The sequence below is a fragment of the Anabrus simplex genome, chromosome X (genome assembly GCF_040414725.1).
Source record: "Anabrus simplex isolate iqAnaSimp1 chromosome X, ASM4041472v1, whole genome shotgun sequence".
Taxonomy (NCBI): domain Eukaryota; kingdom Metazoa; phylum Arthropoda; class Insecta; order Orthoptera; family Tettigoniidae; genus Anabrus; species Anabrus simplex.
Window position 1 is genome coordinate 168981947 of NC_090279.1, and position 26755 is coordinate 169008701.

General features: G+C 38.8%; 1 protein-coding gene across 1 annotated transcript in view; it reads right to left on the reverse strand.

Annotated features, from left to right (window-relative positions):
- Window positions 1–9873: 9873 nt before the first annotated feature.
- LOC136886053 (nucleoredoxin) overlaps window positions 9874–26755 on the reverse strand; it is a 490502-nt gene continuing 473620 nt past the window's right edge. Inside the window, exons 5-7 of the mRNA XM_067158780.2 lie at window positions 22647–22737; window positions 18532–18653; window positions 9874–10186 (exon numbers count right to left, since the gene is read on the reverse strand). Of these exons, the coding sequence (XP_067014881.2) occupies window positions 9956–10186; window positions 18532–18653; window positions 22647–22737 (444 nt within the window). The 3' untranslated portion in view covers window positions 9874–9955. The remainder of the gene's footprint in view (window positions 10187–18531; window positions 18654–22646; window positions 22738–26755) is intronic.

Sequence of the window (26755 nt, forward strand, 5' to 3'; positions counted from 1 at the left end):
TGAAAGAAATTGTGAATACTCATCTTTTATTTATTTTTTATTGTGGCTTCCATGTGGCGAAGTTAGGGCACCTGGCCCTCTCTTACACTCATGTCAAATCAAATTTTATATTTAATGACTGGTTTTATGTGTTAGCCATGCAGAACAAGCTGCAGATGTGAGACTTTGTCAGAGGGTAGACATTATATAAATAATAAAATCTAGACCAAATCTTTAGAACTACAGCTTCCCTTGTTTGTCACTTTCGCTAGTTTGCCATAGTGGGGACGAATTATGTTCTTGAAATCTGTTATTTTGTTTAGTTATCTTTTGATTTTATAATAGAATAATATACTTCTTTTATATGTGTATTATCCTGTAATTTACGTGGTTAAATGTAAGAGAGGGCCACGAGCCCTAACTTTGCCACTGCTAAAGTAAAAAATAAAGAAATAGTGTTTTACCTCGACTAGAGCATAATTAAAACAATACAGATTTCTGAACGTATGGGCTACAGAGCATATTTTTAATCTAGTTTTCATTGTTGTTGAACCTTGGTATAGACAGCTGTGAATTTTCAATGACGTTAAATTTTTGTCAAAAGTCATGATAGAACTAAGCATAACATCAACAGTGATTGTTTCATTATTGGTTGTCAGACATAGTCGTGAACAGAAGTGACAGAGAAAGGGGTGGATACATTGAATAATTGGTGATTGAGCTGGTCGCTTGTACACTACGATACTTCACGTATGTGAAGCTGCTAAAAATTACTTCTTTCACCAGAAGATTATGGGGTGCCATACATTAGTCTGTGTTTCGTCCCTAAGGATGGCTTTGTACTTCAGTATTGTGCAATGTCTTGCACAACAATTAACCATGTCGTATTACTACCACTGTTTCTTGTGTTATTCAACAGACGAATGTTAAGTTTATAAACGTTTGTGTGGCTGTAGCCTTAATGTTTCCACAACTGCACGTTTTGAATAATCGTGATTGTAAAATTATGCAAACTTTTAATTTTCCGCAAATTTCCATTTCAAAATTAAGGTTAGGAAAATACGGTATTTAATGAAAAACTGGTACAAGCGAACAGACTGGCCGTGCGTGCTGACGTGTTTTGCCATTCAGGAGACGAGTGTTCCGAGAATGATTTTCTGAGGTTTCCTATTTTCACTTCTAGGTTTATGTCACGACGATTCCTATTTATCAGCCACAGCCGTTTCTTCCACTCCGCACCCGGTTTCATTCACCATCATTCATTTCATATTCATTAGCTTCTCATCTGAGGTTAATGTCAGGAAGGGCACTTGGCTGTAAAAATGTCGGATGATTCTTTTCTCACCTCGTTCCCGACCCTGTATCAGGAAATTAAACTAGGGGGTAGAAGTACATTGAAATACTGGTACAGGAAATGAGACTTCAAAAATTAATAAAAACAAACACAAGCAGCCTTTGAAATGCAAGAATGTTTACTGCATGTTTTTTTATGTGTGTGTGTGTTTTTCAGTATTTAATTGGTAATTTCATCTCATTTATGAGGGTCGAGTTATAAGTCATGGAAACTATTTTTTTTTTCCCGCGAACAGGTGACAACGTGGAAAATCTAAGATATGCGATTCACGTAGGAAAGTGACAGAACACAGGCCATTGGTAAACATTGTTTTATTATGGTATAGATAGAAAATACACAAGACTATGTACAAGGGACAGGTCTCCCCTGGTTACAGACCTTCGAAATAATCACCCAAGGTTTCCACTGTGCATTGCCACCAGTGGAGCAAATCGGTAGTTGGTACTCTACCTAGTTTGAACGTCTCCACCCACCTCGCCACTGTTCTGTAGGGCATGGCATGCACACCTAATACTTCCCGCAGTTCTGCATGGCTTTGGCGTGCATTTCTGCCACGGAGAACTGCTATTTTAATATACGATCGTTGCTCCTGCTTGTTGACTTCCATTTTGTGATGCTCTCACTCACACACTGAACTTGGGGGCATTCTTAGACCCACACTTTTGTTTACATATACCATCTAGTGGCATCATACGCAAGTACATACCGTACACTTCCAAGTGCATATCTTAGATTGTCTGTGTTGTCTCTTGTTCGCGAGAAAAAGAAGTAGTTGCCATGACTTATGACTCGACCTGCGTACTTGCAGAATGTATTGTTTGATAAAAGTTGGCGTGAACTGCACGAAGCACATAGGCTATTATATTTAGTTTAACGATACAATTTGCATTTACTTGTATGTTTTCATCACACATTAAAGTGTTCGAATATTTAAGCACGACGGGAGATTATAATGTTGGAACATACCTGATATATCAACTCAAAGGGTTATTATACAATCTAAATGTAAATTATATATCTTTGAACAATTAGTACACTTTAGGTATTTGAGTATGCCAGTGAGAATCTGTCATGACATTGTTAATGTTACCTAATCCGAGAAACAGAATTTGGCAATTATGGGAAATAGTTTTACAATGCTCAGCAAGTTAAAATATAGATTTATATAAATTCTAATATTTTCTGTAGTATTCAAGGAGTAATATTACAAGTTGGAACCATCATAAATCAGTCAAAAAACACAGTTGCGTTCATTGCTAATTCTGCGAAATGTTTATTCACTGGTTTGGCTTGGTGCTAAGGTGTAAAATATCTTTGTTGTATTATCAAAATGTTTTAAAACAAGAAAAAAGTGTTTGCTGGGTGGAGATGTGTGTGTATTGTATATAGAGGTGTACATATATGTTTTCTAATAGATTTCTATTGTGAAAAGGTGTGTGATGGATATTTTATTATACTGTGTCAGTATGAAATATACTTTTTATTTATGAAATTCTACTGTGACTTTTATTCATTACCTTTCTAAAAATAAGCAATTATGAAGCATACATTCTGAAGGAAAATTAATGGAAAGGGTTTCAGTATGGGTTGACCTCAACCAGGGAGTGTGTAAAAATTCTTTTCGTTGTCTGTACAAAGTTCTCAAGCCACATTTGAGGACATGTTCAGAGGCAGTATGAAAACCATGCTTGGAGGCCTCCATTATTGCTCTCTTCATTAGCCCAGCTCCTCTCCTTTCAACATCTGTGCCATCACGCTACTCAAGGTCTCCACGTTTCCATACTGAAGTGGGAATCATGACGTTAATTCAAATTATAATCTTCACACGACCACATTGTTGGCTTCGAAACCACCTGAATTAAGCCTGTTAATTACCGCAACTTAAGAGAACAAGATTATTCTTCCCACTGATAACATATGTTGCCTTATGATTTATGCACCTCAGGCTGGACTATTCTCTTGTTTATCAAGCCTCAACAACTGGGATACCTTCTCAAAAATGTTATGTTTTACAGTCAGACACATCACATCATTTAAACTGGATATAATCTAACAGTGACTTTATAGTTGCTGTCATATGTTTTAGATGGTTATACGCACCATACCCTCATCATTTTAATGTTACATTTAAAATTTGCCTTACTTGGTGCATTTAAATGTTGTATATAGATACACCTTATGTTTTACAAACCTCAAGCTGGACTACTTTCTCGTGTATCATACCCTAACTGTTGTTACCTTCTCTGTTTTGCTCTCATTGTTTTCACTTTTGACAATTTAGCTTTCAACATTAATCCTTGTATTTGCTGTCATGTGTTTTATATTTCAACTAGTCATAGTTTAACATTTGTCTTGTAGGTGCTATCATGTGTTATATATTGCTATTCGATAAGTTGCATTTTGCTCAATTGATTTGTTGACTGATGATGACGTGCAATGAGTGTCGAAACTAGTACCAACCTTCTCTAAACATTATGTGATATACGTTCATATCAATAAACATTCATGATATTGAAAGGGTGGACCTTTAACATTTTCATTTTACTGTGTCCCCAAGAGGTTGGCGAAAGCCGCACTCAAGTCGGTGAGGCGGCGTTGTCAACCAGGGCTGGGAATTCACCTCCCAGCCTGTCTAAATGCATGCCCTATCCAGTTGTCTCCCAGTCAGAATATTCCACAAATATGGGCTTTTCCCAAACATTTGCTGATTTATCCACCCACAAAACTTTAAACATCTTTCTATCACACTTCAGTCCATCCTTCAATGTCCAAGCAAAGGGTTCAGGTCGCACTTCCATGCGGGAATATGCTCCACACATACAAGTATATCCTCACTAGAATTTATTGAAGGCTTATAAAGATATTCTTAGATGCGTGAGAGATGATTGTTCAGATGAAGGCAATTTGTCTCCATTTTGTTGAAGTTGGGGTTCAGTCTCCACTTGTTGAAAAAATCGCAAAGAAGAGAGTTTTTTTTTTTACTGCAATGACTTGTGTCTGATAGCCGAAGCAGTGTCTTCAGCGTACACGAACTTCCATACTCCTGCTTCTGAAACATGTGATGTGTTTACAAATTGAACAACAGTGGCCCTGAGGAAGTCCATTGTCCACTTTCTTTGTGAGAGAAACAAGGAATTGGAAAGGAAGTGCAAATAAATTAAATAAATTAATGTATAAAATTCATTTACCTTCTAGTCACATAAATCAATATACATTTATTTAAAACAATATTTATAAATTCACAAGAAAGTAAGTACCTAACATATCCACAAAATATGTAAATGCAGCATTTGTACCTGAAGAAGTAGATGTACTATTGCAAATAATTTGAGTGGTTTCTGATGACATGGAAGGAATGAAACTTAAATGATGCTATCTTTATTTGTCTTGTTCGTACATGATTTTAGGATGTTCAGTACGCTATGGAAGTAGAAGTCTGCTAAAGGAGAGATTTCTTCATTTATAAATTGAACTATTTCGAAAGCTGGTTATAATTCTAGCAACGTCTTAAGGAAAAGATATACTAAACTATTCCTTTCAACTGCATTTTAATTTCAGATTTTTATTCTGCAGCAGAGATTTTAACAGTAATGTTGGACTGTTCAATAAGGCTTCGAACTTCACTAAAAGTGGTTGTCCCAGGGTTTAAAAAGAAGCGGATGACTTCAGGACTCGAATCTTCCTGATTATGTAGATTGACACAGTATGATGACCCAGGCTTAAGCTGCGGCTGTACAGAGTGCTACACATGCTATGGTCACAATACGAACAGAAAAATAGCTCACTTGATTGATAATGTGGCTGGTGACAGCATTCTGTACACTATGATGCTGAGTGTTTGATTATGGGCTATTTTTTTTTTAAATGTCGCGCTGGTTGGGTATGCACTCTGGACTGGTTTCAAATGTCAAATTTTCCATGTGCACCAGGTTTTAACCAAGTGCTCTACTGATATTGGTGTTTGAAAAAAACAAATATCTGTTATTCTTGACTAAATGTTCTTGTTTAAATGATTAGGTACACGTGCAAAAAACTGGAATTTATAATGAATGGGCTGAGAAATACTTCATATTTCTCTGAATAAAGCATTTGATGGAATTTACTGTAATTTTTTAAAATTCAATATTTTTCACTTCCTGAATTTTGAAATGTGTAAAAATCCTGTCTTCTGAAAGGAATTGTACTGGATAGGGCTGTACTGTTGGACTGTTCAATAAGGCTTCGAACTTCATTAAAAGTGGTTGCCCCAGAGTTTAAAAAGAAGCAGATTACTTCAGGACTCGAATCTTCCTGTTTATGTAGATTGACGCAGTATGACGACCCAGGTTTAAGCTGCGGCTGTACAGAAACTTGTGTGATGTCTCCTCAAAATACACTGGCATGGTACTGTGATGGAGAAGGCAACAGGAAGCCACTCCATTATACTCCCCAGGATGACCGGAGAACTTCGAACTAAGGCCTTTAGTCTGCAACAGCCCTTCGGGGAGGGGGAGCTAAGAATCTTCCATGAGAGAGAGTCACCAATATAGAAGTGTTGCATTGAATGAAGAAGGAGATGGAAATCCTCACAGCCATCAAAAGGAGGAAGCTTGAATACTAAGTACAGTTTTCTACAATTGGTCCTACAGGGGAAAACTGAAGACAACTGGGTTCAGGTTACAGATAGGCAGTCTCCAATAGTGGTTCCAGCTCAGTACAGGTTCACTGTTCTGGATGGGTACAGATAAAGTAAATAATGCTTTAGATAGCCGATGTTCTTGGAGGGTTCAACCCAAGAAGGAGAATGGAAAATTCAACACTCGGAAGGAATGATAAGGTGAAATTCGGTGAAGGAATAATGATAATGAAAGTATGCAGATAATTTGAGGATACATGTAATATTGCAATGGATTTGCCTAACGGAAGTCTACGGATCTAATATTAGGTACAACTCTGCTCTGCGTGGACAGATTCTGGCGTGCATATTTGCAATATTTGTTGTCGGAGCTTGGAGACTGGTGATGTAGTGTCCCATCCAGTCCATATATGCTGTATCGGGGACAGGTCTAATGCAGCTTACTAACAGTCTCTAGAGCACATTGTGTGTACGACACAGTGTGACAATGGGTGTTCTCAAGAATGAAGGGGAAGACGACAGGTTGGATGACTTGCTGCAAGTATGCTGTGGCTGTCCAGGTACCGTTCATGATGACAAGACATGTGCGACTATTGTAAGGCACAGCTGCCTAGAATGAGTCCAGCGTGTCTCGGATGGATAGATGGTGGTGGTGTTCCTCTCCAGGTCTATATCGGACATACATTATATTGCTCATGCCCAGTCAGAAGTGGCTATCATCACTTAATACCACAGATCACCACAACTCTCTCCAACTACTTCGTTTGCAACACCATTGTAGGCATGCTCTGCAGTGGGCAGCAATGAGTGGTAATCTATCCATACAAACGCATCATCAAAGTCCTGTCTCCAGTAGACTATTTCTGATGGTTTAGGTAGAGACTGCAGCTGCAACCAAAGCTCAAATGCATGTTGCTCTGGCCGTGTGCTCCGCCATTGCAGTCTGTCGAATGCTGAGGCCTTCATGTGCAGTGGTCTGACAGGGTGGTCCTGTACCTGGTGTACGTGCGTGTATGCCTTAGTTTTGCCTTCACAGAAAACATTGATGAAGAACATCTTGCTGCGATCTTTCGGCAGTTTGCCTGTACAACCAGCTTTTTCTCAGAAGTCTACTACACGACCCCTTTCAAAGTAATTTAACTGCACAAATTCACTGCTAGTCCATCATCGTGGTATGGCACATTATTGTGTACATCCGAACTTCCCTTTATAACAGTCACCCTGTTTCCTTATTGTCAACTGCGTCCATTGAACTTTGCACACTTCGGAACAACTATGATGTTGCTGTAAAAATCTTTCACTCGCACATCCATGTCCTACAGCCTTCTGCATTGCATAGCTTCCATCTTATATCTTTCAGAGTACAGTAGAGTCTTGGACATCCGAGGCTGCGTTAAATCCGAGCATTATTTTAATTTTTCGTTTTTTGCAAAATTTAAATTTTTCTACATTTTATTCCTTGTTTATTTTCGCCATGTTATCATACTGTGCCTCCCTTCTACTGAGATCACACGCATGTTTTTTTGTCGTACCTGTAACTAAAACATTTTTGAGAAAGAAGGGTTTGCCTATTAAAGCAGTTTTAGTGCTGGACAACGCAGGGTCACATCCTGATGAACAGTAACTAGTATGTGATGGAATTCATGCTTTATTTTTGCCCCCTAACGTAACACGTTTGATAAAACCTATGGATCAGGGAGATGTGGAATGTCTAAAAATGAAAAATTTCACTCCTTGAAACAACAGTATGTGAGGAAAACATCACAAACTTCCACAAACAGATAATCATGAAGGACATAGTGTATTGGTTAGCAGAATAATGGAAGGAAGTGAAGCCAGAGACACTCACAAAACCATGGAAGAAGATTTTAGGTAGTCCTGTGTCTGCTGACAGTAACTCCGATGACAGCAATGATGACGACGTATCCAACTTGTCAGATCTAATCCTCAGATATTCGGATATACAGACGCTAGTGAAATCAAAGTTAGGGAATGGATAAATAGTGACGAACAGTATGAACTTGCAGACACATCAATCATTGAAATGTTGAATGAACCAATGGAATATATCGAGGAAGAAGTTTTAGTAGAGACGGTGCCAAATGTCTCATAGCTATGGTCTCATTGTGTTGGAGGTGGCACTACGCTTCACAGAAAAACAACCAGAGGCAACTCCCACGAACACGTGACATTGCTGCACAGAAATTATGCAGCATTCAGAAAGAGAAGTTAATTACGGACTTTTTAAAAATCCATGCCATAACACTGTAAGAAATGACAATATAGGACCTTAGCTTCAATCATTGCTGATTTCTTTAATGTTTCATGAATTTCCCTGTATTGCTCCGTGTAGTCCGAGTTATTCCACATCCAAGGTACCCCCCTCCTCTCATTACCTAGGATTATCAAGAATCTGCTGTATTACTTTTACCATTTTCACCAGTGTAGATAATTTGTAGTAAGGGTGGTAATTGATTCAAACTTTATAGAGAGTTGGCATGAGCATGCTTGTTCTATGTCACATCATCGTTTCAGTGGGATTCATACTGTGAAATGTTGATTTACTAAAAATGAGACCATTGTAAGTTTGAATAAGACTTTTCAGACAAATACCAGTAAGCTTTTAACATGTATCAACACAAAAACTATAACTGAATAGATGAGTTTGAAAACCAGTCATCTCTACCTTTTCAATATTTACTTTTCATTGGTTTCCTATTCTTCTAAGGTAAATACATAGGTAGTTTGTACTGTGAAGACATAATTCTCCTCTGCCATGTATAGAGAGTACAGAACCATGAAATTTCTATTTGGTTTGAAAACATGTAATGCTGGTATTTGGGAGACTACTTGTTTTCCAGCTAAACTGGGAGATACTGACCACAGTATTAAAATAAACTGTACTAATGAAGTGTTTATATGGAAAAGCAAAGAATGAGAAATACCACTTTTAAATGTCAAATTACAACTCTTTTACTTACAAAAGGTCAGCATGTGAAGAAGTTAAAGTAGTTACAGTTATTCCCTGAAAGTATCTCCACTACCAGTAAAGGAAGCGTATTATGGAAAGGTTCCAATAAACCATAAGGAAGTTGAAGCAATCAAACACAGTCTTGTAGTACTTCCCCAGTGAATTTTTATCTTCCTATGAAGACCTGTGCTTGATGATGCTAATGATACTTCAGAGAGGGATTTCTGAAGCTAGGTACCTACTTATCTAGGTCTAATATTCAAGCTGGTAGGATGTGCCTTTGCTGGCGGGACCTAGTGTTTACAGTGCACTATGTCTTCTGGTATAGGCTAGAGTAATTTTGTTACTTTTAATGATCTGTCTTTGTCTTATCCTTGGCTTTGACAATATGAAAGTGACTGAGGTATGAGCAATGCTAGTAATGTCATTCCTAATGCAGCCAGTCCCTGCTATGAATGGTGTGAAACTGTTGCTCACAGGGTCGGTTGGTGCATTCATTTCAGTGGGCTTGGCAGACTGATATGTAATAGCAACTTCTGACTCAGTGAGGAAAGCAAGCGGAAACTACCTCACTCCTCATTTCCCTAGTATGCCTCTTCAGTGATGCCTAGGCCATCTATGACAGCTGATGGCGGAGCTGTTGAGGATCCAACCAGACTTCGGGCTGATGACTAAACATACACACAGGGTGTAATATGGACGTTTGTCCATTGTTTCTTGCATTCAGTACATACAGCTGATGTACTAAAAGATACAGTAAAATGTTTTTCTTTGTATTTTGTTAAAGCTTTCATTGATAATCTGAGTGAACATTTTCAACTTTACTATTTTAAACTGTATACTATTTACTATGAAAAAAGCCGTCTCTAAAGTTTTAAAAAAAAATCTCTGTCGTGTATTGAAAATGTTTGTTTCCTCTCCTGTAAAATTAGCTTTGATGGAAATGATTGTTTTTCAAACTCGTCAATTCAATTACGCACTTCTTCATCCTATTTTATACAATGTATTCACAAATTAACTCTCTCAGTCTATTTTCTTAAATCACACTAATTCCACCAATGTTCATGTTAAGAGTATTTGATACAATGTCCGTCGTCATTAAACTGCCATCCAGAAACCTTGCAACGAAACGTTTGACTGAATCTTCAGTGATCTCCTCGTCATCTTCCATGACTCCCATCCTGCCACTTGGGATATCGATAGCTGTCAACAAAGGTACTGCGTCGTCAATGCCGATGAACTCTCGGAGTAGGTCACTGGTGTCGCACTGAAAAGGAAAGAAGAAAATACATTGTTCTTCACTATTAACATCAGTTACATGGTATAGAATGAATTTGGGGAAGATTTGGGAATGGCCTTCATGGACATAGAAATGAAATGGCGTATGGCTTTTAGTGCCGGGAGAGTCCGAGGACAAGTTTTGATTAGACGCGTCGTGATGAGGATGAAGACGACACATACACCCAGCCCGCGTGCCAGTGAAATTAACCAATTAAGGTTAAAATTCCCGACCCTGCCAGCACGCTAACCATTTAGCCATAGAGCTGGACATGGACATAGAGAAGGCATATGACAGTGTCCATAGAAACAAGATCAGGGAAGCTATGAGAGTAAAAGCAGTAAATGAGCAGATAGTAACAAGTGTGAAAAATATATATGATGGAAGCAAAAGCTGTGATAAAGTTGGAACCGAAGAACTGGACGGATTAAGTTAACAAATGGTGTAAAGCAAGGAAGTGCCCTCTCACCTCTATTATTAATAGTGGTTATTGATGATATAATACAGAAGGTAGCACAGACCATTAGGGAAAGACTAATGAAAGCAGTGTTGTTTGCAGATGATATACTAATAATGGGAAACAGTGAGAGTGAAATACAGGAACAGCTAAATGTATGAGAGGAATTTGTGTCATCTTATGGAATGAAGTCCTGGTAACGATACAAAACAAGAACCGAATGTATAATAGCGTGACATTAGGAGGGGAGCCGTTGAAAAGAGCTGAAAGCTTTAAATACCTGGGAAGTATAATTGAAGAAAATGGACGAAACAGGATGGAAATCAATGAAAGAGGAAGATGTTCAAATAGATTCTTTAAGAGTGTGGGAGGATTCATATGGAACAGGGATGTACCATAGAGATCATGAGGCAGTTTCTAAAAAGTAACTATGATCGGTGGAAAACGGTAAATAAAAATGTAAACAGACTCTGGGATGGGTTTAAAGAAATTGTTGAGGAATGCGAAAACAGGTTTGTACCTTTAAGGGTGGTAAGGAATGGTAAAGACCCACCTTATTATAATAGAGAAATAAAGAGACTAAGAAGGAGGTGCAGACTGGAAAGAAATAGAGTTAGAAATGGCTGTGGAAGTAAGGAGAAATTGAAGGAACTTACTAGAAAATTGAATCTAGCAAAGAAGGCAGCTAAGGATAACATGATGGCAAGCATAATTGGCAGTCATACAAATTTTAGTGAAAAATGGAAGGGTATGTATAGGTATTTTAAGGCAGAAACAGGTTCCAAGAAGGACATTCCAGGAATAATTAATGAACAAGGGGAGTGTGTATGTGAGGATCTTCAAAAGGCAGAAAAAAGTTGAAAACTAGAAAAGCGGCTGGAATTGATCAGATTTCTGGGGATATACTAAAGACAATGGGTTGGGATATAGTACCATATCTGAAGTACTTATTTGATTATTGTTTGGTCGGAGGAGCTATACCAGATGAATGGAGAGTTGCTGTAGTAGCCCCTGTGTATAAAGGAAAGGGTGATAGACATAAAACTGAAAATTACAGGCCAGTAAGTTTGACGTGCATTGTATGTAAGCTTTGGGAAGGCATTCTTTCTGATTATATTAGACATGTTTGTGAAATTAATAACTGGTTCGATAGAAGGCAGTGAGGTTTTAGGAAAGGTTATTCCACTGAAGCTCAACTTGTAGGATTCCAGCAAGACATAGCAGATATCTTGGATTCTGGAGGTCAAATGGACTGTATTGCGATTGACCTGTCTAAAGCATTTGATAGGGTGGATCATGGGAGACTACTGGCAAAAATGAATGCAATTGGACTAGACAAAAGAGTGACCAAATGGGTTGCTATATTTCTAGAAAATAGATCTCAGAGAATTAGAGTAGGTGAAGCTTTATCTGACCCTGTAATAATTAAGAGGGGAATTCCTCAAGGCAGTATTATCGGACCTTTTTTCTTATATATATATAAATGATATGAGTAAAGGAGTGGAATCGGAGGTAAGGCTTTTTGCGGATGATGTTACTCTCTATAGAGTGATAAATAAGTTACAAGATTGTGAGCAACTGCAACCTGACCTCGAAAATGTTGTGAGATGGACAGCAGGCAATGGTATGTTGATAAACGGGGTTAAAAGTCAGGTTGTGAGTTTCACAAATAGGAAAAGTCCTCTCAGTTTCAATTACTGCGTTGATGGGGTGAAAGTTCCTTTTGGGGATCATTGTAAGTATCTAGGTGTTAATATAAGGAAAGATCTTCATTGGGGTAATCACATAAATGGGATTGTAAATAAAGGGTACAGATCCCTGCACATGGTTATGAGAGTGTTTAGGGGTTGTAGTAAGGATGTAAAGGAGAGTGCATATAAGTCTCTGGTAAGACCCCAACTAGAGTATGGTTCCAGTGTATGGGACCCTCACCAGGATTACCTGATTCAAGAACTGGAAAAAATCCAAAGAAAAGCAGCTCGATTTGTTCGGGGTGATTGCCGACAAAAGAGTAGCATTACAAAAATGTTGCAATGTTTGGGTTGGGAAGAATTGAGAGAAAGAAGAAGAGCTGCTCGACTAAGTGGTATGTTCCGAGCTGTCAGCGGAGAGATGGCGTGGAATGACATTAGTAGACGAATAAGTTTGAGTGGCATTTATAAAAGTAGGAAAGATCACAATATGAAGATAAAGTTGGAATTCAAGAGGACAAACTGGGGCAAATACTCATTTATAGGAAGGGGAATTAGGGATTGGAATAACTTACCAAGGGAGATGTTCAATAAATTTCCAATTTCTTTGAAATCATTTAGGAAAAGGCTAGGAAAGCAACAGATAGGGAATCTGCCACCTGGGCGACTGCCCTAAATGCAGATCAGTATTGATTGATGTAAAGGAATTATATACAAAACTTATTTTGTGCCCCCAACTTGCGGCGAGGATAAGAATTGTGCTGGCTGCCAAGGCCTGTCGTACTCCTCTGGTGCAATGATTAATGACTGACAGATGAAATGATAGAGAAAAGTGTTGCTGGAATGAAATATGCCTGGGAAAACTGGAGTACCCAGAGAAAAACCTGTCCCGCCTCCATTTTGTTCAGCACAAATCTCACATGGAGTGACCGGGATTTGAACCACGGTATCCAGCGGTGAGAGGCCAGTGTACTGCCACCTGAGTCATGGAAGCTACTCCCTATTTTGACATATGGATCAGAAATGTGAGTGATGAAGGAGAGGGATAAAAGTAGAATACAAGCAGTAGAAATGAAGTTTAAAAGATGTCAAGTAGGATTAACAAGAATGGACAGAGTAAGAAATAAGAGAGTTTGGGAAATGGTAAATGAGGTACACCTACAGGAAAAGATAGAAGAGTCAAGGCTGCAGTGGTATGGACATGTTAAGAGAATGGGAGAAGAGAGGATACCAAGAAAGGTGTTAGAAATGGAGTTGAAGGGAAGGAGACCTAGAGGAAGACTGAGGGAGAGATGGCAGAAAGGTGTAAAGAAAAGCATCGAGGTAAGAGGAGGGAACAGGACGACAGTGAGAGAAGAGAAGTGGTGGATGGACAGAAAACGATGGAGAGGCTTATGTTCCAAGCAGACCCAGCTTGTGGTTGGAAACTGCTCCAGATGATGATGACATAGTATAGAAGCAAAGTTAAATGATTTGTTAAGAAGGAAGCCAGTTAATATAAATTGTACATTTTTTAGTCTGTCGAAACATGAAACGTAACACTTGGAACACTATAACATAACTGTAAAAAATGAATTATAAGTAGAATGACATGTTTTGTTCTACAAGAACATCATCATATACTATAAAGTCACTTTTAACTGTGCGTATACATGTACAAAACTGTTCACATTGCATAAACATGTCAATGATTGTAAATTGGCAATATTATGGACAACAATAATGTCACAGCAGTAACTTGAAGAAAGTGTTCTGTACTTATCTTAAATAAGTTTTATGTCTGTTACGTCTAGCAACTAGGACTGATTCAAATTCTCGTACTTTGGTTGTGGTAGCCAACATACTTGTCAGAACGGGTTTGAGGGAATGGCGCAAGGGTAACAACTCTGTTCACTGTAAAGAGGGAGAAGTGTTATGTGACTGTAGTGTATTTGCCCTGATGTACATTGGAATGAATGCTTGATAATGACTTTGGAAGAAATAAATATGCAGTAAAAAACTGTTTACCTTGTTTTTAGGGATATAATAACAACCTCCATAATGGTCCTAAATTCATAGAGTTTAGTACAGATAAGAAACCACATGCGGGCAACTGGAGTGGGACAATGATGATGATGTGTACAGATAAGTATACCCTAACCCACATTGCAGATGTACTTTATGTCAGAGTAACCTCTTTGGGATTCATTGAAAGCTGATAAAAAATAGCGTGAAATGTTGTTTTACTAAATTATGAATTAGTTTAGTACTGTAGCACAAAGACATGGAAATTTTCAGTGTGTGTGATCATTGAGGTTGGTTTGGTTAGCCTTTCTTTCCCATTGTGTATTTTCATCACCTTTGTAATTTTTAAAGATTTGCTTTTACTTTCAATGTGATTTCTAGACCTGTGTTGCTGTCTGTGAAATGGTGTGAGCTGTTGTATATAAGCATGCCGATTGTATCTAACAGCATTTTTGTGTTCTGTATACCTGATGTGCAAATTGTGTTTTGTTTGGCCTGTGACATTGAAGTTTGGTTTTAGACATTTTCGTTCATAAACTCTTGAATTGGAGAATGGGTCTTTTTTCTTTAGATTTGCTTGATGTGTCTTTGTAGCGTATTGTTCATTCAGAAGGTTATTTTTAGGCCTTGTTTTCGAAAATGTTAGCTATCTTGTACGTGTTCTTGTTCATGTTATTGAGGACTATGTAACTGTTGTTTTCAGGTGTTGTTTTTCTGGTGTTTTTTGTTTCCTAAATCATACTGACCTGCTGCATCAAGTGGGCTGTTTTCTTTTAAAATTTCCTTTTTTTTAAAAGTCTGTTGTGCTCATTGGTATGGATATTGTTCTGTGAATTATTCTCTGGTAATTTGTGTATGTTTGTGTGGTTAGATTCATTGTCTATTGTGTGTGAAGTCTGAGTTAGTTTCCTGTATATTTTGATCATGATGTCCAAAAAGTTTATCTTGTTAGTTTCTGCTGCCATTGTAAATTTGATTGAGCTTGTGTAAGGAATTTAATGTGTTTCATAAGTGCTGTGCATTTGCATGCATGCATATGGCATCATGCATGTACTGGCTTCAGTGTGAGATCCCTTTGGATAGATGGTTGGTTAGGAAATTGTTTTCAGTCTTATTCAGGAAGATGTTCACTATGGCAAGCCCATGGTTAACCCTTCTTTTTTGACAATTTTGTTGTTGAAAGGGAAACTCTTTTGGTTAAGGTTGTTCTTAAAAGGTTAATTATTTATTTTTTTCTTTTAATGAAACATTAAGTTTTAAATAGTTGTCTAGAATTTTAATGGATTCTTCTATTGGTACATTAATGTACATGTTCATAACGTCTGAGGTTATCATTCATTTGCTTTCTGTTATTTTTAATTTATTTACTTCTTTGGTTCTAGAGTATTTCTAAAGGATCTGTCTTCTTTGATAGTGTTTTTTTTTTCTTTTAGCATTCGGTTCAGTAGTTTTCTTACATTGTAACTTGGCGTGTCTGTGAAATTTACTATTGTTCTGATGAGACACGAGCCTTTTTGTATTTTGTGAATGGCTCTTAGTGTGGGGATATTTTAATGGTAGTCTTTCTTTTCCTGCTTTATCTTGTTTCAAAATTTATTTGCTGGATCACACTTCTTCTCTTGTATTCCATCATTGTTAATAAATTCTTTTGTTTTGTCTATGTACTAGTCATTTTTCATTATGACTGTTGCATTCCCTTTATCTGCTTTTGTTATGATTTAGTTCTCATTTTTTTAAAATTTTGCTCTTAATAGTTTTTAATGCCAAGTATTGAGTTTTGAAATTTGATTCTTTAATGGAATTTACATGACTGATTACTTTTTAGGGCTTATTTGGTGACTATGCTTTTTATTATTTCTTTGTGTAGTGCAGTTATGTTTTCACAGGATGTTGTTTTACAAATGACGTTCATAGCAGTTGAACTTGAAAACTACTTCTAGCAGATTTATTTCCTTATTTGAAAAGGTTGTGAAAATCTACAAGTTTGCCATATGTTACTGATTTATTTTCAATGATCTTTTATTTTTGTGATCTCTTTTAAAGTACAATAATCATATAAAAATTCAGTGTAGGATGTCCATTGTGTTGGGTGCCAAAAGTTGCTTAGGTTTAAATGAATGTATAACATTTGTTTGTTAATTTCTTGTGCAGTCGCTTAAGTGCGGCCAGTATCCAGTATTCGGGAGATAGTAGGTTCGAACCCCACTGTCGGCAGCCCTGAAAATGGTTTTCCGTGGTTTCCCATTTTCACACCAGGCAAATGCTGGGGCTGTACCTTAATTAAGGCCACGGCCGCTTCCTCCCCACTCCTAGCCCTTCCTTTTCCCATCGTCACCATAAGACCTACCTGTGTCGTGGCGACGTAATGCAACTAGCAAAAAAAAAATTAATTTCTTGTTTCTTCATAAATGCAGATATTGTTCTGTTTTTAATCCTTAACAACTGTGATTGAGATGTTGAGATTTTACCTCATGTTGTGGTGGGTTTTGTTTTTATGGGTATGTATTAGGGGCTGAGATTTAGTTATAAACATTTCTTATTGAATGCAAAGGATTTGCAAAGAACATGATTTTGATTTTGCGTGATTTTAGATTTTTGGCTTTATAATTTGCCTAATTTATTGAATGATTTGTTAAAATCAAAATCATGAACATTGACAAATCCGGTTGATAGCGTTCCAACAAAGTAATTCATGTACCATTAAGAGACGAACTGCAATTTATGGCAGCGTATTATGAAGGTGTCTGCTAAAGCTAAAGATGAAAGGTTTGAAAGAAGTAGATGCCCGGATGGTTTCACTTCTATGGTTCTCCGAACAGAAATAAGAGGAGAAAATAGAGAAAGAGTACCTCATGGAGGAACGAAGAGAAGAGAAGGCAAGTCAGGGAAGGCAGGGAAAACAAAAAGAACGTGGAGAAGGCCAATAGAAGTGTAAATGATGGTAAGATGAGAAGGTAGAAGAGGAGTACGAATAGGAAGGTTTTGCATTGCATCCTATTAAGAGGAAGGGAGAAGCGAAGAAAGTGGTGGAAGGGGAGAAGTAAAAGAAAGAGTGAAAGAGATCTTACATCTCATCCTATGAAGAGGAAAGGAGAAGAGAAAAATATGGAGGAAGATGAGAAGTAAAAGGAAGAGTGAAAGAGGCCATATTAAGGGAACTGGGAAGTTTGATGGCTCAAAAATGTCAATTTTTGTTTTTGAGCTTAAAAAAAACCTCCAGATTTTCCTGAAGAATTTGGTGTGTGCTGAAGTTATATTCGTGGCAATAAAATTAGGCTTAAATATAACTCTGCAAGCTGAATATCATTAGATGCCAGCTACTAGTCAAACATTATTTGTGGATTTTCTGTAAGTCATACTTTTTTGAAACTTTGTGTACCTTTTTTTTTTTTTCCAGAAACTATCACATCAATTTATTTGAAACTTGGTGGTCTCTTAGACACTGTATAGATCTGGTTGTGGATGTACCTAAAATCAGATATCTTGATTAGTTCATGGAGTCCAGCTTGAAGAGCACTGAAAATTTTATGGAAAATTTTGATTTTCAACTAGGATAAAGAAATATTCTCAATTCCTATTAAACAATAGGACAACAATTTTATTTCAGCAGCTCAATAAAAGTTTAAATATTATGTATGCACAGTTTCTTGGGTCTGGTTTGAGTATTTTCTCAGAAAAAGGTACATCAGTTGAAGGAATTTTCAACAATATTTTTGAAAAATATTATTTTTATAATGTTCTTTCTGATACAAAATATTAAACATAGAAGCTTCATATTATATCCAAATAATGATGAAAGCTTTCTGAATACATCAAGAGAACAGCCAAGGAAATACCTCCTTTAGTTTCTGAGATATATAACTAAACATTGGAAGTTACATTTTTCTATCGTCTCACACTTTCCAGTTCCCTTAAGAAGAAGGGTGAAGAAAGTGGAGGAAGAACAGAAGTAAAAGGAATAGTGAAAGAGATGTTACGTTGCATCCTATAAAGTGGAAGGGAGAAGAGAAGGAAGAGTGAATGAGTCCATACATCGTATCCTATAAAGAGAAAGGGAAGAAAGTGAAGGAAGAGAAGTAAAATGAAGAGTAAAAGAAACCATACATCGCATCTTATGAAAAGGAAGGGTGAGAAAAGTGGAGTAAAAGAAGAAGTAAAAGGAAGAATGAAGGAGATCTTACATCGCATCCAATGAAGAATTGTATGAAGTCGTCGTCGTCCTGCAGGTGATACTGCATTCTGTATTCCTCGGCGGCGGGCAGCAGCACAGACTCGGCGAATTCCAGCTCCCCATCGTCACCTTCTGCAACCAGGGTACACAGAGCTGAGTGAGATAATGCGACTCCAACTAACCGACAAAGTAGTTCAAGGAATACTAGGCCATTACACTTTCTGTTCCGGTATGAATTATCATCGCGAGGGAAAAAAGAAAAAGCCGGCAACGGAGGATGGAATAAAGAATATGAAACAAACAAAAAGCGGAGAAAGTTTAAGTGAAAGTATTATAAGTAAAGTCCAGCACTTGTCCCGTTTCTCTACGGGGTCGGATATGAAGTGAGATTAATCTTCGTAGCGAGTTTTTCGATCTGACATCGATCTAATCAGAGGAGTTAATGAAATGAATGACGTAATATTTGATAGTAAGAAAGAAGGTATAACCCCATGCCGACACACAGCCTAAATATCACCAAGGGGTCTGTTCAAGGTTTAACGTTTCCATCCGACGGACGAATCACCTTCAACAGCACCATATGAACACTGCGGAGAGATTCAGAATTGACTCCAGGCTTTGGGCACGCAATCTAGTGTACAACACGACCTCTCCTAACCTGCCGGCCAATATTCGGATGGTGAAAATATTTTCGACCAACATTGGCAGGTTCGATCCTGGCTCAGTCCGGTGGTATTTGAAGGTGCTCAAACACGACAGCCTCGTGTCGCTAGATTTACTGGCATGTAAAATAACTCCTCCGAGACTAAATTCCGGTACCTATCATCTATATATTAGAAGAGTTGACCAAAAACATACTGGCTCCCGCCATTAAGTTACATACCACCTCCATCCGTGAGAAGAAAACAAGGACTTAAGGTGTACAATAATATATGCAACAATTCTTCTATTCCTATACATCTTGACCTTCCTGTTATTATCAGGAAGATACTTCGCTCTCGTCACCCTCCATTGAATACTGCAAGGAAGCTTGCTGAAAGTAATTTCAACATGAATGGCAGCTGGAAGCAATTATGGAAGACCTCTGCAACACCAGAACAGCAAACTATGACATGCATCACATCTAAGCCATCAGGTTTTGAACTCGCAAAAATTTGGTGACTCTAAACCGAATCAGAACTAATTGTGGCAGATGTGCAGACTCTCTTTATAAACGGAAGAAAATTCCATTTCCCGAGTGCAGCTGTGGTGCTGAAAGACACACTGTTCAGCATATTATCCAAGAATGCCCTCTAACAGCCTTCTCAGGAGATCCAGCCGAGTTCCTGATGGCTACTCAAAATGGTGTTAATTATATAAGAGATACCAATCCGACATTGTGACTTAATGTGTTCAGACGTGTAAGTAGTTTTAAAATACTTTTATTGCGATGTGATTGTAAACCATACGATAAATAAATAATAATACTGGACCAATTTCCTTCATTTTTGTTTTATTCTCTCCGGAATTCGCCTATCCGCCGGTGAATCATGAGAGACTGATAGTTCAGCCAACTTTGAGTAATATAAAATCAAATCATTAAATGATCGTTACAATAATTGCAGGCGAAGGCTTACCCTAAGTCGCAATACATTCTGTACTTAGCAGGTTGCTAAGCGACTAACACTTTCATTAATATTCTGATATATGCGATTTTCATCCTTTAAAAAATGTCATTGCATGCAGCAATGTTTGAATACCACCTGTCAGGCCAGAGAGTATACACCTCCTCTGATGATGGAAGAATAGTATTCTCTGCTAGATACTCTCTGATTCTCTAACCTTTCCCAACTTGTGAATATAGCCTACTCAACATGGCAAAACGTTCCTAATGACTTATGCCTGTTGCTCACGGTAACATTTTCTGTCAAATTTATTGTACAATAATTTAATTGTATAAAATTTCTGTTGCTCGCGGTCATATTCAAGTTTTATAAAACCTTTGATAAAACTTTTCATAAAATAGGACATGTTCTATTCCATAAAATTAATTTTACGAAACGAACCCATCAGCGAAGCTGACATCACGATGATGCTGGCGCTACGTCGTGAGAAGATTGTGAAGCTCGATTGTAAACAAACACTTCTTTGTAAAATTTTTATAAAATTGATTGTACAATAAATTTTACGAAACATTTTACCGTGAGCAATAGGCATTACACGCTGCTAAGAGAAAATCTACGTACGTACGGACGGGGAGGTATCAAGTCGACTGGCCTTCTGTAGGACCATTAATAAAATACAGGGACAAACTCTTGAAAAAGTATTCAGTATTCAGCCACGGACAATTGTGTTGTACTATCTCGGACAAGATCGTTTGAAATTGTTAAGATCCAGACACGGCCGAATGGTCGAAGCACAGATAATATTGTATGGAAAGAAGTGTTATAAAGTACATTACTGCTATTAAATGTTCATAAAAGTATGGAAAAGGGCAGGCAAAACAATATGACTGCGAGAAGCATATCAAGACGAGTTATCTGACCCATTTGTAAGGAATGCTGCGGAGCACCGCACGGGACTACTAGGCCTACTTATTATTTTCGACCAACGGGACTCGAACCGTATAATCACGGTGTCAGACCTAATAGACCTGAAGCCCTAACAGGATGGAAACATGACCTGAAATAATAGGGTTGAAAGAGAAGGAAAAGAGATGAGAAAGAAGAATGTCTTTGTTTGATGAGAATTTGCTTTACGTCGCAACCGTCACAGATAGGTCTATGGCGACGATGGGATAGGAAAGGGCTGGGAGTGGGAAGGAAGCGACCGTGGCCTTAATTAAGGTACAGCTCCAGTATTTGCCTGTTGTTAAAATGGGAAACCACGATAAACCATACTCAGGGCTACCGACAGTGGTGTTCGAACTCACTATCTCTCGAATGCAAGCTTATAGCTAAGTGACCCAAGCCGCGCGGTTGAGAAAGAAGAAGAGTATGTATATATAAAAAAAGGACAGGGTAAACTTAAAGGAGACACGAACAAGAATACAGGAAGAATGGTACGATATCGGAAAAGAAAAGATGGTACTATGGAAGAGGAAGAAGAGTACGGAAGTGAAAAATATTGGAAATGGAGATAATGAGGAGAAATCAAAAGAAGAGAAGAAATAGAAAAAGAGTGCGAGGAAGTCGAAGAAAGAGAGGGGTGATACGGAAAAGAAGAGAAGAGTAAGGAGAATATGATGTAGTACATACGAAAAACAAATGCAAAGCATGAAAGTGTACGGGCAGCCCCGTGGTGTAATTTTATTATTATTATATTGATTACCGTTAAATATTTTAGTGTTAAAGGGAGATTTATGTATTTTATGATTGTGTTTCAATAGTTTTAAAAAATGTTGGTTTGTGATACCAGAGTTGTAGAAAAACTACTTTAAACCATTTTATGGATATTATCTATTTGTTTTTCAGTTTTTACTTTTATTTATCATAGCAATAGTTTTTATTATAATGAGTTTTTATTTTATTATATATGAATTAATAGTTTTCACTGAGTGGGAAGTATTTAATGTGAATAGAAGTTCTATTGTTATGACTTTTTTTATTTGATTGTTTATCTATATTGTTTATAGGATTTGTATTATTTATTTCATCTTTAGTGATTTTTTTATAGTGAGGAATATAATATACACGGTGATTTAACTATTAATCGGTTTGTTATTTTGGTTTTAATATTTGTTTTATCAATAATATTTTAAATAGACATGATACAGTATCATGTCTATAAGTACGGGCCGTAGAAGCATCAATGGCAACAATATTTTTAATTTTAAGAAGAGGAAAAATAAGAGTGATAATAATGTTGTATATTTTACCCACCACTAACTACCGAGATGAGGCTGGGATATCTCAGCACCTTCAAATACCACCAGGTTGAGCCGGGATCGAACCTGGCAACTTGGTCTCACAATCAGAAAGCTAAAGCTCTACCACTGAAACCCACAGGAACAAGGAGGGGGAGTAACAAGGAAACGTAAATACATTTTTTTCTTAGCGGTATTATTGCGGAGCTCCGTCTTCGAGTTAAATTCGTTAACTTGATCAATAGATGTGTAAACATAGCATTAATAAATACATTTCTTACCTACAAACAGGATGATGGCGGGGTGGTCATGTAGTTTGGCTGCGTGTCTTTCCGTCAGGATGTTCACCAACTTAGGATACCAGGGAAAGCTCTGTAATACAAGATATGGTGCACTTACAAAGGTGATAAAATAATCATTGATCGTTACATTATATTTACCAAGTAACCTAGTTACAGCGAACTCTTACAACTTTCAAAACTAGTCATGCACACTGTTTGGATCTTAAAACTTCATCCTTATCACCTTTCTTCTTAATACGCAGGTCGAGTCGTAAGTCATGGCAACTATTTTTTTCTTCTCGCGAACTGGAGGCAACACGGAAAATCTAAGATATGCATTTGGAAACGTACGGTATGTACTTGCGCATGATGCCACTAGGTGGTATATGTAAACAACAGTGTGGGTCTAAGCATGCCCCGAAGTTCAGTGTGTGAGTGAGAGCGTCACAAAATGGAAGCCAACAGGCAAGAGCAACGATCGTATATTAAAATAGCAGTTCTCCGCGGCAGAAATGCACGCCACACCCGCCTTATTCGCCTGATCTGAGCCCATGTGACTATGATCTAATCCCCAAAGTCAAGAAGCCATTACGTGGACAACGGTTTGCTAACAAAGAGAACATCGTAACAGTATTTCGGAGAGAGGTGTCACACGTTAGCGATACACATGCAGCGAATGGTATTCAGCGCCTGCCCCACCGCTGGCAACGCACAGTGGAAACCTTCGGTGATTATATCGAAGGTCTGTAACCAGTGGAGACCTGCCCTTTGTACGGAGTCATGTGTATTCGCTGTCTATACCATAATAAAACAATGTTTACCAATGGTCTGTGTTCTGTCACTTTCCTACGAGAATCTCCTGAAGTCAGAATCTGTCTTCTGGCACTATGCATAAGTACATGCCCTATATTTCCAAATGTATATCTTAGATTGCCGTGTTGTCTCCTGTTCGCGAGAGAAAAAAAATAGTTACCATGACTTACGACTCGACTCTCGTATTACTCACAAATTTCGACGAAGGAAAAAGAATATACAGGGTGAAGCGTAATTCGCGCACTCGGGCGTCACAGCGCGACTCCTCACATGCCAGCAATAAAAAAATGTCTCTTACAAAACTTCGTCTTGCGAGTATATCCGGTAGAAAACGGACGTTGAAAAGTAGCAATCTGGCAACACTGTAACCATATGTAGGGTAACTACCGCTGTCAGCACGTTCTCGTCGTGCTGTACAGTTGGTGCAGTGGGTAGAGTTTTTGGCTGGCATGCAGGAGGTCGATGGTTCGATCCTGGGTTGAGAAGCATTTTTTTATTTGCTAATTTCCATCTGACATTACCTACTGTAATACAGTAAGACACCGTTTGAGAGGTGACATGTATCCTGCATTTACAACATTTTGTAACGCTGAAACAACAAATACCTGGTTAGACTAATAAGAAATAGACAGCTGAAACAAACAGGTTTCACATCTAGTAGATGAAGTGCTGCGAATAAATTCACGCTCACGACGTGGAAAGGGCGCCTTTCAAAGCTGACCAATGAAAACGATTGTTCGTCCATTTCTAGGATCGTAGTATGTAAGTGCAAATGGTTTCTAGAGGACCCACTGCAATCGCTGTTGACGATTAAGATGCCAGATACCATACCACCTGGACTACATTTACGAAAGAAAAAACATACGCCTGAACCCAGGATCGACCACTCGACCTCCTGCATAGTAACCCAAAACTCTATCCACTGCACCAACTATACAGTACGACTAGCACCTGTTGACAGAGGTAGTTACCATACATGTGGTTACAGTGTTGCCAGATTGCTACTCTTCAACGTCGTTTTTCTGCCGGATATACTTGCAAGACGAAATTTAGTAAAAGACATGTTTTTATTGCTGGCATGTGAGGAGTCGCGCTGCGACGCCCGAGTGCGCGAATTACGCTTTACCCTGTATACAGGGTCTCTCACATAAACTAAGACCGTCGAAGTGACGTTTTTACTCTCCGATCTGTAAGCTGCAGTATGGAAGGTGCGCGCACAGTTCTTGACCTTGCAAGCAGCCTGCACCTGTTCAACCTGGCAAGCATCAGTCGCCAGTGTGAATCTCGGCTGTTAACGTGGTGAGACAGTTATCATTGCAACACCGTATTTTCATATGTAAAAGTTCTGGTTTCATCTTAATGGTCATGTGAACAGTCATAACTCTCGCTATCCTGTTGGTGTTTATGAAGTCCCTCATAATGATAAGAAGATTGGTGTTTGGTGTGCTGTTAGTGCCAGGTGAATAATTGGGCCTATTTTTTCGAGACGCCAGTAAATGCAGACAGGTACCAAGATGATATTTTGACGCCGTTCCTCTATCAGTTAACGACAGAAGAAAACTCGCGTGGGTGGTTTCAACAAGATTCTGCCCCTGCTCATTCAGCGTAAGATTCGCTTGTTACAATCCCGGAAGTGTTTGTAGACGGAGTGATGAGTGTTGGTCTATTTCCCCCTCGTTGTTCAGATCTAACAGTGTGTGATTTTTACTTGTGGGGTAAACTGAAAAGAGCGTATGGAACAAATCCTCACACGTTGGAGGAACTAAAAGAAAACATTACGAATGAAATCAGAGACATTCAGTGGCAGAACTTACCCGCGTCAGTCGTAATGTTGTTATCAGATACAATGCCTTCCAGCATCTTTTATAAGGTAAGATTGTATACACGCTTAAAGCAGGGCGGCCACACGCGACATAAGTGCGTTCGGTCGTAGTTTATTTGAGAGACCCTGTAATGAAATGGCGTATGGCTTTTAGTGCCGGCAGTGTCCGAGGACAAGTTCGGCTCGCCAGATGCAGGTCATTTGATTTGACTCCCGTAGGCGACCTACCCGTCGTGATGAGGATGGAATGATAATGAAGACGACATACACACCCAGCCCCCGTGCCAGCGAAATTAACCAATGATGGTTAAAATTCCCGACCCTGCCTGGAATCGAACCAGGGACCCCTGTGGCCAAAGGCCAGCACGCTAACCATTTAGCCATGAAGCCGGACAGAAACCCTGTATTAATCAATTATGACCTCAAGTGCAAACTTGAGGACAAGGACATGGAGGTCATAGGACTCATGCTGGGTGGAAAGGGCACCATTCCTAAATTACTGGTCAACTACTTACTACGTTCTGATGTGCGGAATGCGACCAGTGAGCTGGGGCATACATACATTGAAAACCTCGATATCAATCTTGAGGCATTTTATGTACCCATCAATCCAATTCAATCCCCATGGCAATACAGCCCTTGAAGGTCCTTGGCCTACCAAGCGACCGCTGCGGATTACGAGGTGTCATGTGGTCAGCACGACGAATCCTCTCGGCCGTTATTCTTGGCTTTCTAGTTCGGGACCGCTATCTCACCGTCAGATAGCTTCCTCAATTCTAATCACGTAGGCTGAGTGGACCTTGAACCAGTCCTCAGGCCCCCCTGTGGGTGGGGGCGGTAGAATAACACGCACGGTATCCCCTGCCTGTCGTAAGAGGCGACTAAAAGGGGCCCCAGAGGCTTTGAACTTTGGAGCGCGGATTGGCGACCACCCTCAGCTGAGTCCTGGCATTGCTTCCCCTTACTTGTGCCAGGCTCCTCACTTTCATCTATCCTATCCGACCTCCCTTGGTCAACTCTTGTTCTTTTCCGACCCCGACGCTATTAGGTTTGCGAGGGCTAGGGATTCTTTCATTTTCAAGCCCTTCGTGGCCCTTGCCTTTCTTTGGCCGATACCTTCATTTTTCGAAGCGTTGGACCCCTTCCACATTTTCCCTCTGATTAGTGTTATATAAAGGATGGTTGCCTAGTTGTACTTCCTCTTAAAACAATAATCACCACCACCATCTTGGGGCCGTTATTCTTGGTTTTCTAGTCCGGGACCGCTATCTCACCGTCAGATAGCTCCTCAATTCTAATCACGTAGGCTGAGTGGACCTCGAACCAGTCCTCAGGTCCAGGTAAAAATCCCTGACCTGGCCGGGAATCGGGTAAGAGGCAGGCACGCTACCCCCACACCACGGAGCCGGCTTATGTACACATCACCCTATTAATTAAATCATGGAACGTATTTTACCGTACATTTTCTATCGTC